General features: G+C 40.7%; 1 protein-coding gene across 2 annotated transcripts; it reads left to right on the forward strand.

The window, feature by feature from the left end:
* The first annotated feature begins 4,223 nt into the window (after positions 1-4,223).
* Positions 4,224-11,987, forward strand: npffr2a (neuropeptide FF receptor 2a). 2 transcript variants are annotated; one of them, XM_061279871.1, is made up of 4 exons: positions 4,224-4,353; positions 6,962-7,275; positions 7,995-8,094; positions 8,750-11,987. In XM_061279871.1, the coding sequence occupies exons 2-4, from the start codon at positions 6,969-6,971 to the stop codon at positions 9,600-9,602; spliced, it is 1,260 nt and encodes a 419-aa protein (XP_061135855.1). In that variant the 5' UTR covers positions 4,224-4,353; positions 6,962-6,968; the 3' UTR covers positions 9,603-11,987. The 2 variants fall into 2 exon arrangements, with proteins under 2 accessions (XP_061135855.1, XP_061135856.1); XM_061279872.1 differs by lacking the exon at positions 4,224-4,353 and having other exon boundaries at positions 6,957-7,275.
* The last annotated feature ends 3,147 nt before the right edge of the window (positions 11,988-15,134 follow it).

A 15,134-nucleotide genomic window follows, 5' to 3' on the forward strand; every position in this document is an offset into this window, starting at 1 on the left:
CTGATTAGCTCAGTTGGAAACACAATGGCAATGTCAACCTGCGCCAGTTTCCTGTAGTGGGTTCGATTCCCACTTTGGGCGTCATAAAGTATTTTACTCTTTATTCTTCCCCCTTATCATTTGTACCTTTTTTGTAACATTTGTAACGTTTCATTTTTAACGCTTATCATTTGTACCTTTTTGTAACATGTATTTGTAACATTTTCCCATTTATTTCACAATTATCTATTTTCCCTTTGTATTCTTCCCGCTCATCATTTTTAACGCTTAACGTTTGTAACTTAACATCTGCCTTCGCCTTCACACGCAATTTCTTCCGAAATTGCAATTCTAGTTGTGTGAAGGCGAAGGCCTTCACACATTGATATTGTACTTTATTATTAAACAACTTATTCCTCCCACTTTTTTGACATCTAACTACTCCCACATGCTTCAACCGATTCACCTCGTTCAACCTTTCACACGTTCCAAAAATTCATGGCACGCTTGCCAGTATTTTTCGCGTTCATAACATTTACCGTTTTTAAGTAATTAGCAAATTTGTGCCTTTTATTTCCCCATTCATTCTTAATGGCAATGTCAACCCGAGCCAGTTTCCTGTAGTGGGTTCGATTCCCACATTGGGCGTCATTAATTAATTTACTCTTTATTCTTCCCGCTTATCATTTTCAACGCTTATCATTTGTAACTAACATTCGCATTCAACATTCATTACATTAAGCAATTTCCACCACTTTGATTACGTATTCGCATTCAACAAACACATTCATTACATTAACCAATTGCAACCACGACATAGTAAGGGACTCAATTAGCTCGTGGGAAACACAAGTGATTCCACTACACGAGCATCATTCCCGAGTGGTATCAAAACCCGCGTCAGTTCGATTCCCACATTGGGCGTCATTATTTATTTTACTCTTTATCCTTCCCGGTTATCATTTTCAACGGTTATCATTTGTAACTTTTGTCATTCGCATTCAACATTCATTACATTAAGCAATTTCCACCACTTTGATTACGCATTCGCATTCAACAAACACATTCATTACATTAACCAAATTCAACCAGCAAGAAGGAAGGGTCCTCATTAGCTCAGTCGGAAACACAATGGAAATGTCAACCCAAGCCAGTTTCCTGTAGTGGGTTCGATTCCCACATTGGGAGTCATAAATTATTTTACTCTTTATTCTTCCCCCTTATCATTTTCAACGCTTATCATTTGTACCTTTTTTGTAACATTTGTAACGTTTCATTTTTAACGCTTATCATTTGTACCTTTTTGTAACATGTATTTGTAACATTTTCCCATTTATTTCACAATTATCTATTTTCCCTTTGTATTCTTCCCGCTCATCATTTTTAACGCTTAACGTTTGTAACTTAACATCTGCCTTCGCCTTCACACGCAATTTCTTCCGAAATTGCAATTCTAGTTATTATTATTCTTCTATTTTATTCTCCTCACTTTTTTGTCCCGTTTCATCTTTCACATAATTCATCCGATTCACTCCATTCCACTTTTCACGTATTCCAAATATTCAGGAAAGGGGTGCTTGTATTTTTCTCATTCCGAAAATTTTCCGATTCCGCAAAATTCCCAAAATTCCGACAAATTTTTCCCCATCCATTCTTAATGGCACATTCGACATTTCACAAAATTTCGTTTTTCACCTCTAACTTCTACATTTTTCAACCGATTCAACCCATTCCAACTTTCAACTGTTCATCTTTTGCCTACCTATTCCACAACTTCCCACTTACCAAAAATTCCAAATTTTCAAATTTGAAATTCAACCAAAATTCTCTCAAATTCCGTTATTCCACTCTAATTTCTACATTTTTCAACCGATTCAACCCGTTCCAACTTTCAACTGTTCATCATTTTTCTACCTATTCCACAACTTCCCACGTCCCAAAAACTTCACATCTTTTATTTTGAAATTCCCACCCAATTCCTTTTTCCCTTCTCATTTCTACATTTTTCAACCGATTCAACCCATTCCAACTTTCAACTGTTCATCATTTTTCTACCTATTCCACAACTTCCCACTTACCAAAAACTTCACATCTTTTATTTTGAAATTCACACCCAATTCCTTTTTCCCTTCTCATTTCTACATTTTTCAACCGATTCAACCCATTCCAAATTTATTCACTTAATTCACCTTATTCTTCCCACATTCACTCCCATTCACCCCCACTTCCACTATGCTTACACAATTCAACCCTTGACCCCCAATTCCAGTGTGGCGGCCATCTTGGATGACCCTGAAGTGCCACCAATGAACCCAGAATGAACCGGAAGTGCCCCAAATCAAACCGAAAGTGACCCCAAATAGACCGGAAGTGACCTCAGGTAAACCGGAAGTGACCCCAAATCAAACCGGAAGTGACCCCAAATGTACCGGAAGTGACCTTTTTAGACCGGAAATGACCCCTAATAAACCGGAAGTGACCTCAGACGAACCGGAAGTGACCCAAATTAAACCGGAAGTGACCCAAATAAACCGGAAGTGACCCCAAATAGACCGGAATTGACCCCAAATAGACCGGAAGTGACCTCTGGTAAACCGGAAGTGACCCCAAATCAAACCGGAAGTAACCCAAAATGAACCGGAAGTTACCTTTTTAGACCGGAAATGACCCCAAATAAACCGGAAGTGACCTCAGCTAAACCGGAAGTGACCTGTTTTAAACCGGAAGTGACCCAAATAAACCGGAAGTGACCCCAAATAGACCGGAAGTGACCCCAAATAGACCGGAAGTGACCTCTGGTAAACCGGAAGTGACCCCAAATCAAACCGGAAGTGACCCCAAATGAACCGGAAGTTACCCTTTTAGACCGGAAATGACCCCTAATAAACCGGAAGTGACCTGTTTTAAACCGGAAGTGACCCAAATAAACCGGAAGTGACCCAAATTAGACCGGAAATGACCCGAGTCAAGCCGGAAGTGACCTTATTTCAACACTAAGTGCCCCAAATAGCTACATTTGCGCTAACGTCTTCGTTTTTTGTCCGATTTAACCCGTTTCAACATTTTTACCCCAAAAGTGAACCTCCTGAGGCCGTTTTTTTTGGTTTTGTTCCAAATTTAGAAAGATTTTGGCGCAATTGCTTTTTTTTATTTTCCCATTCATTCTCTATGGGGATTCAACATTTGCTCTAACTTCTACATTTTTTAACTGATTCAACCCGTTCCAACTTTCAACTGTTCATCTTTTGCCTACCTTTTCCACAACTTCCCACTTACCAACAATTCCAAATTTAAAATTCAACCAAATTCTCCAAAATTTCGTTTTTCTACTCTAACTTCTACATTTTTCTACCGATTCAACCCATTCCAACTTTCAACTGTTCATCTTTTGCCTACCTATTCCACAACTTCCCACTTACCAAATATTCCAAACTTTCAATTTTGAAATTCACCACAAATTCTCCAAATATTCTACATTTCTCAAGTAATTCAACACGTTTCAACATCGTTCGGCAGCATTCCCCGAAAAAGTTATTCGTACATTTCGCCTTCACACGCAATTTCTCCAGAAATTGCAAAATTCTAGTTAACTTTAACACCCCGCTGATGACTTGGACATCGACAAACGTACTTGACTTGAAACGATGGCGAGGAAAGTGGCCGCAAAGAGCCAATGTCAAAGGAGCAGCGAGCAGGAGTCTTCGATAATCTACAAGCAAGTCAAAGTCAATTTAGCCTTCAGTGAAGCAAGTAAAGTTAGCAGAGAAGAAAAGTTGCGAGAAAAAGTCTTTAATGCGCCAATTTGGCAACCGTTTTTTAAAAAAAATGTCATTTCATTTCATTTGTTTTTACCGTGAATTGACCAAAAACAAAAACCTCATCCTTTTCCCTTCACGTGTCATGCAAGGGTGCATCTGAATGAGCTCGCTCGACGCGTGAAATTCGCTCGGCTTCACCCATCTCACGGGGAATTGCCCTCATTTTTTTTCTCTCTCTCTCTCTCTTCACACTGGATTACAGCTTCCACGTTGCAGCCTTACTGACACTGTATACATTAAAAAAAAAAAAGCTCACACCAGCTGTGACCTGAAGCATCACTATGGGCGCACATCCTAACAGCTTGATGAGGGTATCACCCCCCCCCCCCTACCCTTCTCCTCCTCATCTGCTACCCAGCCCCTCCCTTTCAGGCTTTTACGTCACGGCCTTAAAAAGGGTCCAAGCGCCGCCGTCAGCCGGCCACTCGCGCTCAGAGCGGCGGGCTGAGCGCATCTTTCGTCTCCACGATGCAAGCGCGCACCCTCTTCTCTTTTCGTCATGTTGAGAGGTGTGGCGGACACGTGAAGTTTCAAAGCCTCCCCCCCCTCAAAAAAGGTGAGATGTTTCAGTTTGGAGTAACTGAGGTGGCAACTTGCTGTCCTGCTGGTTTTGTTTCATTTGGATGGTATTTGAAAGGAGTGTCTCTTATGTTAGTTGCTGAGATTCACGTCCATTGTCCTGCTTGTGAGAATAAACATACAGCATACATTTAGTTTATTTTACCTTTCACTTTTTATTTTGCAATGCATGTCTCCCTACATGTTTTACCTAAATTGGTTTGTATTTTTTTTTTGCGGGACATAATTTCCATATTTTTTCATTGTGAAAGTCACAAAACTTATGTCTCCTACGTTTATTTTATTAATGTGTTTATTTGTATTTTTTTCCATTCATTTTTTTTATCATTTCGTATTATGGAAATGTTCCCTTTAGCATGTTGTGTATTTTTTTTGTTATATTTTAACAGTTTAATTTATATGTATGTATGTATGTATGTATGTATGTATGTATTATGTATTAATATTTTTTATTGATTTTTTGTTTTTACAATTTGGATTTTGGCCAGCTATAAGGTTATTTATTTATTTAAAGATATTTGATTTTTATATTATTTTACATATATATTTTTAAATTGTGGAACTTCTTTTATTTCATATTTACGTTGGTATTTTCAGTCTTTATTTATTTGTGGTTTTTACATTTGAGTTTATTGTTATTTATTCGTGTATTTATTTGTATGTTATTTTTTTCATTGTGAACGATACCAAGTATTAGTTGTGTGCCTCTTGTGTGTGTACTTATTTTATATATTTAAATGTATTTATTTAAATATACCACTCATCTTTGATAATGATATTTGTATTTATTTTGTGTATGGCTCTCGGATATTTATATTCATTCTTAAAACATGTTTTTATTTATTCTTTCAAGCTTTTCAGTTTCTATTCCATTCAATTTCTGCATCGTGAAAGTCACCAAGCATTGGGGTGCATGTGCCCCTCCCATCATCTTCGTGTGAGCAGCTACACAGTGGGTCCATTGTACCCGGTCCACTGATGGACATAACCCAACACCCCCACCTTGGAGCACATTTTTTTTTTCTGCCCTGTTGTCCTTACTCCGCGTCCAGAACTGTGAGCGATGTTCCTTAACATGACACGCGATTATCTATCATTGTGGCAGAAGGTAGAGAAGACGGTTTGGGCTCGGGATAAACTCGCTCTTGGGATGAGGCTGTTACGCAATGGAGAGAAACAACAGGGCCGTACTGTATGCAGTCAAGTTATGATCGATTGGATTCCCCGTGTGGCTACACAACTGTCACTTATGTTTAAGAGGAAGCGGGACTAAGAGACTTGTTTATTACCATGCATTATGACAATTGGTGAGTTTCTTCCCCCACCCCCCACCCACCCCCCTGAGCTTTCACTTGGCTATTTTTGGTACAGCTCTCGGCAGAGCCAATGGAACATTTGAAAATTCCAGCTTTGGAAGCAGCTACCACATGGGAACTTGTCTGTGGGTTCCAACGGGCAACACGCCATTTTGTTTTTCCATTAACTCCCTTTGATGGATCTTTGGATGGCTGTCGCCTGGAGTGTTAAACCTTATGCCGAGGGACAAATTAGCCCAAATACTAATTACAGTGGTGGAGCGCGTCGACTGCCACGTAGTGACACCCCCGCCTGGGTGGCAGGGTGTCGTGGGGGATCGAGTGGGTGGGCGTAAAAGATGCTGCGGGGTCTTTTCTCAGTGGGAAGTCTGATTTATAGCGTTGACTGACAGTGAAATGTGTGTCAAGAACAGACATCACGTGGAGTCTCTCCATCCACAGTGGGGATGGAAGACTTAAGAAAAACAAGTCCAAATCAGATACAAGCATGTCACCCATCTGGGTTGACATCCCCAAACAGCTTAAATGGATTCTCAAGAGGTGGAGCGTCTCAGTGACAAGATCTGAAAGCGCTTGATTCACTCGGTTTGGTAAACGAGAAGGCTGCAATTGCTCTTGACGCGCCTTGCCTTGCTGACTTTTTGGACTAGCCACTTTCTCAAAATGTGGAACGATGCCTAAACAACTAACTTGTCTTCGATGGTGACAGATGCCGATAAAAGGATTCGCTGTTAGTCGACTTCAAGCTTTGGATGTACAAAGTCGTACAAATGAGTTTTGATTTCGGCTGATATTGGCGCTGTTACTTCAGAATTTTTTTTTTTTTTTAAATATGAACGTATTACAATATAAGATAATGATATTCAATCACTCTCACGAAAAATCGTCCAAAATTGTCTTTTTATTTTTAAGGGCATTTCCATCGCAGCTAAAGCAGCAAGATGCTTCTCCACCTGAACATCAAGAAAACAAAGAGTATGACTACTGCTAACAAAACAGTCCACATAAATATCAGTAATGAAAAACTGGAAGCGGTTAATAGCTTCATATTTCTCCGGTCATGCATGAAAAGAGTATGGACGTGCAAGGACGTGTGGATTACCACCAAAGGAAGGTTGATTAAGTAGAAAGAAGAAAAACAGAGATAAGATATTTTGGGTTGAAATATATCTTTAGCAAGGACCAGCGGGTATCGGTAACGGGCCAATCATTTTTCCTGGGACGAGGCTCCATAAATAAAAGCTGTCAATCATCTGTTTCCTTCTTAAGGTTGAAAATGAACCATCAACTGGACAACTGGACGTTTTACAACAGCTCGGAGGAAGACGTCCTTCCTCCCAGAAACAACGTGACCTACGTGGGCTTTTACCTGCACCACCCGTCCACGGCGGCCATCTTCATCGTGTCCTACCTGCTCATCTTCCTGGTGTGCATGGCCGGCAACGGCGTGGTGTGTTTCATCGTGCTGCGTAGCCGCAACATGCGCACCGTCACCAACTTGTTCATCCTCAACCTCGCTGTGAGTGACCTCTTGGTGGGCATTTTCTGCATGCCAACAACGCTGCTGGATAACATTATTACAGGTAAATATTCCATCCATCCATCCATCCATCCATCCATCCATCCATCCATCCATCCATCCATCCATCCTTTTAACAAGTCCATCTTTGCATCGCCCGGGTGCTTACGGCTTTAATTGGAATTGGAATTATTTCCACGACCTTTCTTGTCTCTAATGACCGCCATTTTCAAAAGAAGATCACTAGTGACAATGAGAATTCGTCATTTTCCGCCGTGGCGGACAGGCAACAAGCTCGGCTATCTGATGACAGCGTTTACCTCCCGCGCATCATTTGGATGATTATTCGGCCAATAATGAGAGATTTCATGTGTGTGAGGGGATCACATGAAAGGAAAGGCTGATTGACCGCCATCAGCTTTTGTGCCTCAGGAAGGCAACGTCAACTTAATTTTACTTTGCCTAAATAAATGAATAAAATAAAACCTAACATTATTTGGTTCAAATTACCTCATTCCAAGGAGTGAGGAAGCAGGCTAAGGGAGCAACTCCTTTTTGGCCCCCTTTTTTGGCAAAAAAAAATAAAAATGGTGAAGTGGGTGGATGTGAGGCAAGTGAGCCGTGAGGAAGCAAGTTAAGAGTAAACAGATTTTTTTTGTGTGGGGGCTGTAAAACAAGAAAACAGCAAATGAAAGATTTGTATGGAAGGTGAGACCAACAACCGGCACTTGTAAATACAAACCTCTGTCTTGTCCCTCCTGTCCTGTCCTGTGCTATCTTCAGGGTGGCCCTTTGGAAGCATGGTGTGCAAAATGAGCGGCATGGTGCAGGGCATCTCCGTGTCGGCGTCCGTCTTCACTTTGGTGGCCATCGCCGTGGACAGGTACTATTTCTGGTCAAAACCGGTACTAGCATTTCTAGTACGTGGCGTTCCAAGGGTTGAGAATCAATCCCAAACAGGGTGACACAAACCTCTGGCATCATCGTCACCGCCTCGTAACTAGCATCATCTGGATTGTTCTTGGTTCTTTGTCCGCCTGGACGTGTCCTACTTTCAAGCCCGGTTGCCCCGTCAATCCACATGACAGCAGTTCATCCTTCTTTCTGATTGCCGATGAGTTTCACAGCGGCCACGTCCACGGGCCGACCGACAAGGCCGCCGGTACGATAGCGACAGACGCTTCGTAGTGCCTCTTGTCATTCAGGCCAGCCCGAGGTCGTCTGGTGCCGCTGGAAAGGACGGGAGAGTCTGGAGCGCTTTGAGAGACGGCAGTGTCATCTCGTATGTCTGTCAAGCGCTTCGGATTCAAGCTCTCCTGGGATCGCCTTCTTTGCGAACTTATTTTCAGAAGACCTTGACTTTTAATCACACCATTAGTTTTTTGGGGGGGTGACATGCGTTTATCTCAAATGTGACAAGTCCCTGCACCATTTCATCCCACGGTCGGGATTCTTATTTAACACTGCCATTGACGGCTATAGACGTCAAATATCTCTTTTCACTGGACTCATTCCCTTTTGTTTTCATGCCTCCACAGATTCCGATGCATCGTCTACCCATTCAAACAAAAGCTGACCGTCTCCACCGCCACCCTAATCATCGTCATTATCTGGGTCCTGGCCATATCCATTATGTGCCCGTCGGGCGTGATGCTGCAGGTGACGCAGGAGCAAAGCGTCCAGGTGCTGCTGGGCTACGACAACAAAACGACTCCTTTTTACTGGTGCAGGGAGAACTGGCCCAAACAGGAGATGCGCAAGGTTTACACCACCGTCTTGTTCGCTAACATCTACCTGGCTCCGCTGTCCCTCATCGTCGTGATGTACGCTCGCATCGGCATCACGCTCTTCAAGACCGCCATGCCTACCGGCGGCAAGCCCGGTCACGACAACCGCCACAGCGTCTCCAAGAAGAAGCAGCGTGTGATCAAGATGCTGCTGATCGTCGCCTTGCTCTTCATCCTGTCCTGGCTGCCCCTGTGGACCCTCATGATGCTGAGCGACTACGCCCGGCTCACCGAGCAACAGTACCGCATCGTCAACATCTACATCTACCCCTTCGCCCACTGGCTGGCCTTTTTCAACAGCAGCGTCAACCCCATCATCTACGGATTCTTCAACGAGAACTTCCGCCGGGGTTTCCAGGTGGTGTTCAAGTTCAGCCTGTGCGCGGCTGACGGACAGCGGAAGAAAACGTACTCGCACCGGTTGCAGCCCAACTCGGTGCTGCCGGCCAATAACGCGCAGACTTCCGTTGAGCCCATCTCGCTGAACAGCCTGGACAAAAGCAGCTCTAGGCGGGTGCCTCAGGTTGCGGAGCAGGACTTGGTCCTGGAGGACTTGGAGAAGGGCTCCTGCAGTAGCGGCGGCGTAACAGCCGTGTCAATTTGAAGCGACCCGTGGTTTTTCCGTCCCAGTGCCGATCTCTTCAGGAAGCTACCTCCAAGGAAATGATGACGAGCTGGCGTCGTACCCTGAGAACTCATGAAGGCACCGACCTTCCCAAAAACTTCATGTATAAATGTATAAAGGCAAATCCTCAACAATGTGCAATGCAGATTTCAGAAGCAGGACTAAGTCATTCCCTCTGCCAACTTCATAGCACTTTGCAGGTATGTTTTGTTGTTGGTGGATGCTTACGCTCAAAGCTACTGAAACAGTATCTACTAAAACAAACTAGCCTGCTAAGCTAACAACTGGTGGGAGGATCTAGAAAGATGCTCTTAGAATGGGAACCTCCACCCCACAATAGAAATAATATTATTTTTTCAGACATCTTACTCCATGGACCAAGAAAAAGCATGCTAAGCTAACCAGTCCAAACAAAACCAATTTGGGGTGATCCACAAACATTTCTTCACTTTTCTTTTGACTTTGCTGCATTTCAGAGAGCCGAAAGATCGGACATTCGTAAAATAATTATAGAGAAAGGTGCCCGAACGTATTTTCTGCTCATTTTGGTACTCCAAAGACACTTTGGTAACCAATTATGGCTTTGTTTGTTAGCACTAGCAAAGAACAAAGGACGCATTGCTCCTCGAAACTCATTCAGATCCGCCTCTTATGGCATCATCAGCCTACAAAGCTGAAGCCAATGCTGGAGAAAGCTTTTTATTCAATGGCCACCTTCTTTTATAAGGCCATGGAATAAGATTAAATGGATACATTTTTGATTTTTTTTTAGATCCACCATTAATGTGTTTCATTAATTCATTTGAAATTAAGTACTACAAAAGAGTACTACTTGAATTGATAGAGAAAAAAAAAAGCCTGACTCTTTATAAACTTGATCTTAATATCCTAACAAATGCCTTTTGAATCAGTTGTTCCATTCAATCAAGAATCATTTTCACTAAATATGATTAGTTAATCACAAAAAAGTCTCCAGCTGAATAGACTGAAAGGAAACAATTTGAAATATATTCCCGACAAGATATTTCACATAATACACAGCGAGTTAGCGCTAAACATAACTAAGTAGATGAAGCATGTGGGCGGTCAGCAGGGCCTGAGGATGTCATAACACCTGTAATCCTTTTTTCATCCAGTGTAAACTTAGGTGCTGTGCTGCACAAACTAAACTTGGACAACTCAGCACCCTCAAGCTTTTTTTTCTTGGGTAGGGGGGGCTCTCAATTTTCTGCCTGAGCGATCCTCCACTGCCAGCTTGGTATCTTTGTGTGCAGTGTTCAACACCTCAAATAAGAATTGCTCACCCGCGTTTGTTTCTGCGTCCCCACGTTTTTATCTCACGTCATTTGGTGCACATTCGTGTTTCCATAAGAAAAATGGATCATTAATTTCATGTCAAATTCAATTCAGCTGAAATACAAAAACTATTTATTCATATTATTTAGACTGATTAAACATGTTTTTAAAACATGATCAGTTAAAAGAAAAAGCACAATAAAACAAGATACAAGTAATTCAAAAGGTTGTATTTTGGATGTGATATATTTTTAAGATCTCAAATGTTAAACGTTTGAAATGAAAGGACTGAATCATTATTTTGAACAACATGGGGGCCAAAATATTAGGAACAGCTCCCTGACAATGACTGGACACTAAAGTCCATTAAAAAAACAAAAGAGTGCTTTTTTTTGGGAATGTATTGCATTTTTGTGCCTGTGATGCGACGTAATGAAAAAAATTAAAAAATGTTTTCGGTGTTGTAAACGTGGATGAACGTTTAGAACGTACTTGCGTCAAGTCTGCATGTGGACGTGTAACGTGCGAGTGTGTGTGTGTGTTTGTGTTGAATTAGTGTCATGTAGTATTTGTAGGTGTGTTTTAACGATTTCGGGGCACGATAGTTGCCCTGCTGATTTGTGAAGGGCTACTCATCACATGATCTATAGTTACCTCATTGATTGTCTCGGCGGTTTAGACCGGTGTCTGTTGCTTTATTTGACGGCTGAGTCGAATCAAAACGGTGAAAAACTGCTGTGCCTCCAGATAAAAAGAAACTTTCTCTCGACTTGTCCCAAATGGAACGCAAAGATCCAAGACGTTGCCTATGTCGCTACAAAAAAGGTCTGTCCATTGCACAGGTTACGTTCAATTTATAAAAGGCCTCTCAAAAAGTGCAGTTTTACTATATTCTATAGTATACAGTAAATTGTTGTGGATGCCATGGCACACCTTTGCAATAATCATGCCTCACTAACGTGGCACAGAAATAGACTTATTTGTAGATGAAAAAATAAATATAGAAAAGATAAAAGCAAACAATTCCATCACAAACTTATTGCATGTTTTTGCAATATGCATATTGCATGGGCCAAGATATATTACATAATATATTGTGCAACCCTAAAAAGAAATTTATATATATTATATATAATATATATATATTAGATGTCCCATATATATATATATATATATATATATATATATATATATATATATATATATATATATATATATATATATATATATATATATGGGACATCTAATTTATTAATTAATGATGCATTTGTTCATTTGCTTGATTAATTTAATTCCATATTTTATTAACAAATGGCATTTAATTAATTAATTAATTAATTAATGAGCATTTTAAATAAACATTTCCTGATGTATTCATTTTTTTGTGGCACTTTCAGTCCTCCATATTTTGCATGTCCGACCTATCAAAATTTGATTTTAAATCAATTAAAAGTGACAGTAACAATTAGTACATCTTGATTTGAGCTATTGACTTACAAAATGTAGCATCTTGACTTCAGGGGAACAAAACATACAAAAATAAAAGAAACCGAAAATTTTGATGGCTAATGGATTACAATGCGTTACGAAAAAAAAAAAAAATCACAATATACAATAACTGTTAACGTCTTAAGCTACATGAAGCGGTAACAAGGCACTCAAGCTGCGGGCGCGGAAGTTTGTATGTAACAAAAAAAAAAAGGAATATTGTGTCTTATACATTTGACGTTCTTCATGGCAACAAGTCGATCAGTCTAAATCGGATTATCGTGGATTCCCCAATGGAGCCGGTATGGACTGGCTACGCACAATCCCTTGTCTCTGTCATATGCACGTACCAAGAAAAAATATCATTGCGTGTACAATCAAATGTGTGTGAAATTGTGCATATAGATTTCACGTTCTGCCTGCCAAAGGTTGCCTCCTGCTTCAAACTCGTCTAATTGGATTTGAGATTCTCGTGTATGTACAGAGGACTGAATTGCTTGCTATGTTCACTTCATTTTTGTCAATAAAGACTTAAATCGACTCTTTGTTTCAGTTATTCGCGCAAACAATGGGAAACATTGCAGATCTTACCTCAGAATTGCCCCCTGGAATTTCTTGATCAAAGCCACAAGTCACAGTCAGCCATTTTGGTTTCAAACACCATTTTGGTTTTGAAGCCAGGTTCACTTAGCAATATAACATTTAGTAGGTAGGTCTTTCCAAAATAGACTAACAAAAAGAGAAGAGAGTTAAACATTTAGACCACTAGAAACATCTTAAGAAGCCATGTTTGAAAAGACACAGGAAGTCAGCCATTTTGGTTTGAAGCGGCCATTTTGGCTCAGTAGCATTGTCCAGAACATTGAAAGAATTGAGCCCCCATGTCAGGTTCAATTTCAAACATAAGATTCGGTAGGCACATCTATCATAACAAGACCCACAATAGTCTCAAAAGAGACTGGACATCTTTCATTTTAGTTTGACGCAGCCATTTTAGGGACAATTTGGCCATTTCCAAAGAGGAATTTAGATCTGAACACCAACACAGTCTGGTTTTTTTGTGAGTCGGATCTTCACATTTTCTTTCATTTTAGTTTGAAGCAGCCATTTTCGGGACAATTTGGCCATTTCCAAAGAGGAATTTAGATCTGAACACCAACACAGTCTGTTTTGTTTGTGAGTCAGATCTTCAAATTTTCTTTTCTGGTAGGCTTCGTTTTCTGTACAGTTTTTGTTGTTGAATTAACGCTTAACGCTGAATGGAGAAAAAAAAACGTACAAATCAAAGCACATGAGGTAGAAGACAGATTATAAGGAAAAATTGAGAGCTGCTCTCTAGACAGCTGCAGCGCTGTCATGCAAATTGACGCAGCCGCCCAAAAGAGACTTGAGTCAGCCTTTTTTTTTTCATCATTTGCTTCCATCTCAGCACTATTTTGTCTCACTTTGACGTCATTCCCTTAGGCGGAAAAAACAAGCGGAAAAGTATTCCATTGAAACTGCCACAACAATATTCACAAGGGTCTATTTCCTGGGGCAGTCATTAAAAGCTTTTCAATTTGGAGCATTTTTACCACCACCAGCTGCCAGTGACGTCGCTCAAGACGATTTTATAAGTGAAATGACTCAATAGAATTGAGAGTGGGTGAGAAATATTTTCCTTAGTAATGCTATGATGTGCTCGCAATAAACAAAAGGGAGTTTACGTTAAGGAAGCAAAATCGGGCCTTCGTTTGTAGTCCGAAAGGTCAGGGCAAGGACACAATTGATTTGAAAGCTATTCTGCCGCACATGTACACTAAAATGTATTGATGATATAGCCTTAGCATGACATTTTAATTATTGAATGGATATATGTTTCATAGCCATAGGCCACAATCGATTTTCCATTGTTTTTGTGCTGCAATATTCTAACATGGAACGCTACAAAGTAGTTGGAACGAATGTAGCAGGCCGTGCAACGACAACGACGCAAAGATCGGGTCCATAAATGCCTTTGGGGTTGGTACAAATGCGCCCAGCCTTAGTGTTTTATTGAACTGCCCAGTTCATGTAGTCTTTTTCTGGTTGCTTTTCACACTTGAACCCATCAGTCACATTTATGTAAATTAACGCAGTGGCCCCGATGTAATCAGATTGTAACAACACAATTAAAATTAAACTGTATACCCCCCCAAATAACACTAATGTATACTGGAAAAAAAAAATATATATACAAATATATTGCTTTATAATATAATATAATAAAAGTGAAAAGTTAAAAAACTTCCTGGCTTGCACCATCTTTATCACCCCATTCCTCATTTTTGCTGTGAGCCGCCTTGCCTTGCTCACATTGCTGCTGCCTGACAGCTTTGTCTCTTCCCATTTCTCAAGAGGCATCAGCCGCTTCCTCACCCGATTCCCAGTTGCACTCGCTTCTTAGTTTCATTTCATTCATTTTTCCCTTTTCTGAAGAATTGGAAGCAACATCCGTATTCTGCCGTTTTATGGAAATCCACTTTCTCTGCTAATCCCTTTGCACTTTATAAGAAGAGTCCATCTGCTGCTATACAAATACCAGCAGAGGGACGCCATACAACCAAGTGGGACGTCATCTACGGTATTAAAATGGTTTACATAAAACAAGCAGAATAATCCCCCTATATTAGCTCCATCTCTTTTTCCAGCTATACAATTGGGCCATAATGGAGTATTAATTTTATTGCCAGTGAGACGTTCCGTTTG

Source organism: Syngnathus typhle, linkage group LG5 (assembly GCF_033458585.1).
Source record: "Syngnathus typhle isolate RoL2023-S1 ecotype Sweden linkage group LG5, RoL_Styp_1.0, whole genome shotgun sequence".
Lineage (NCBI taxonomy): Eukaryota > Metazoa > Chordata > Actinopteri > Syngnathiformes > Syngnathidae > Syngnathus > Syngnathus typhle.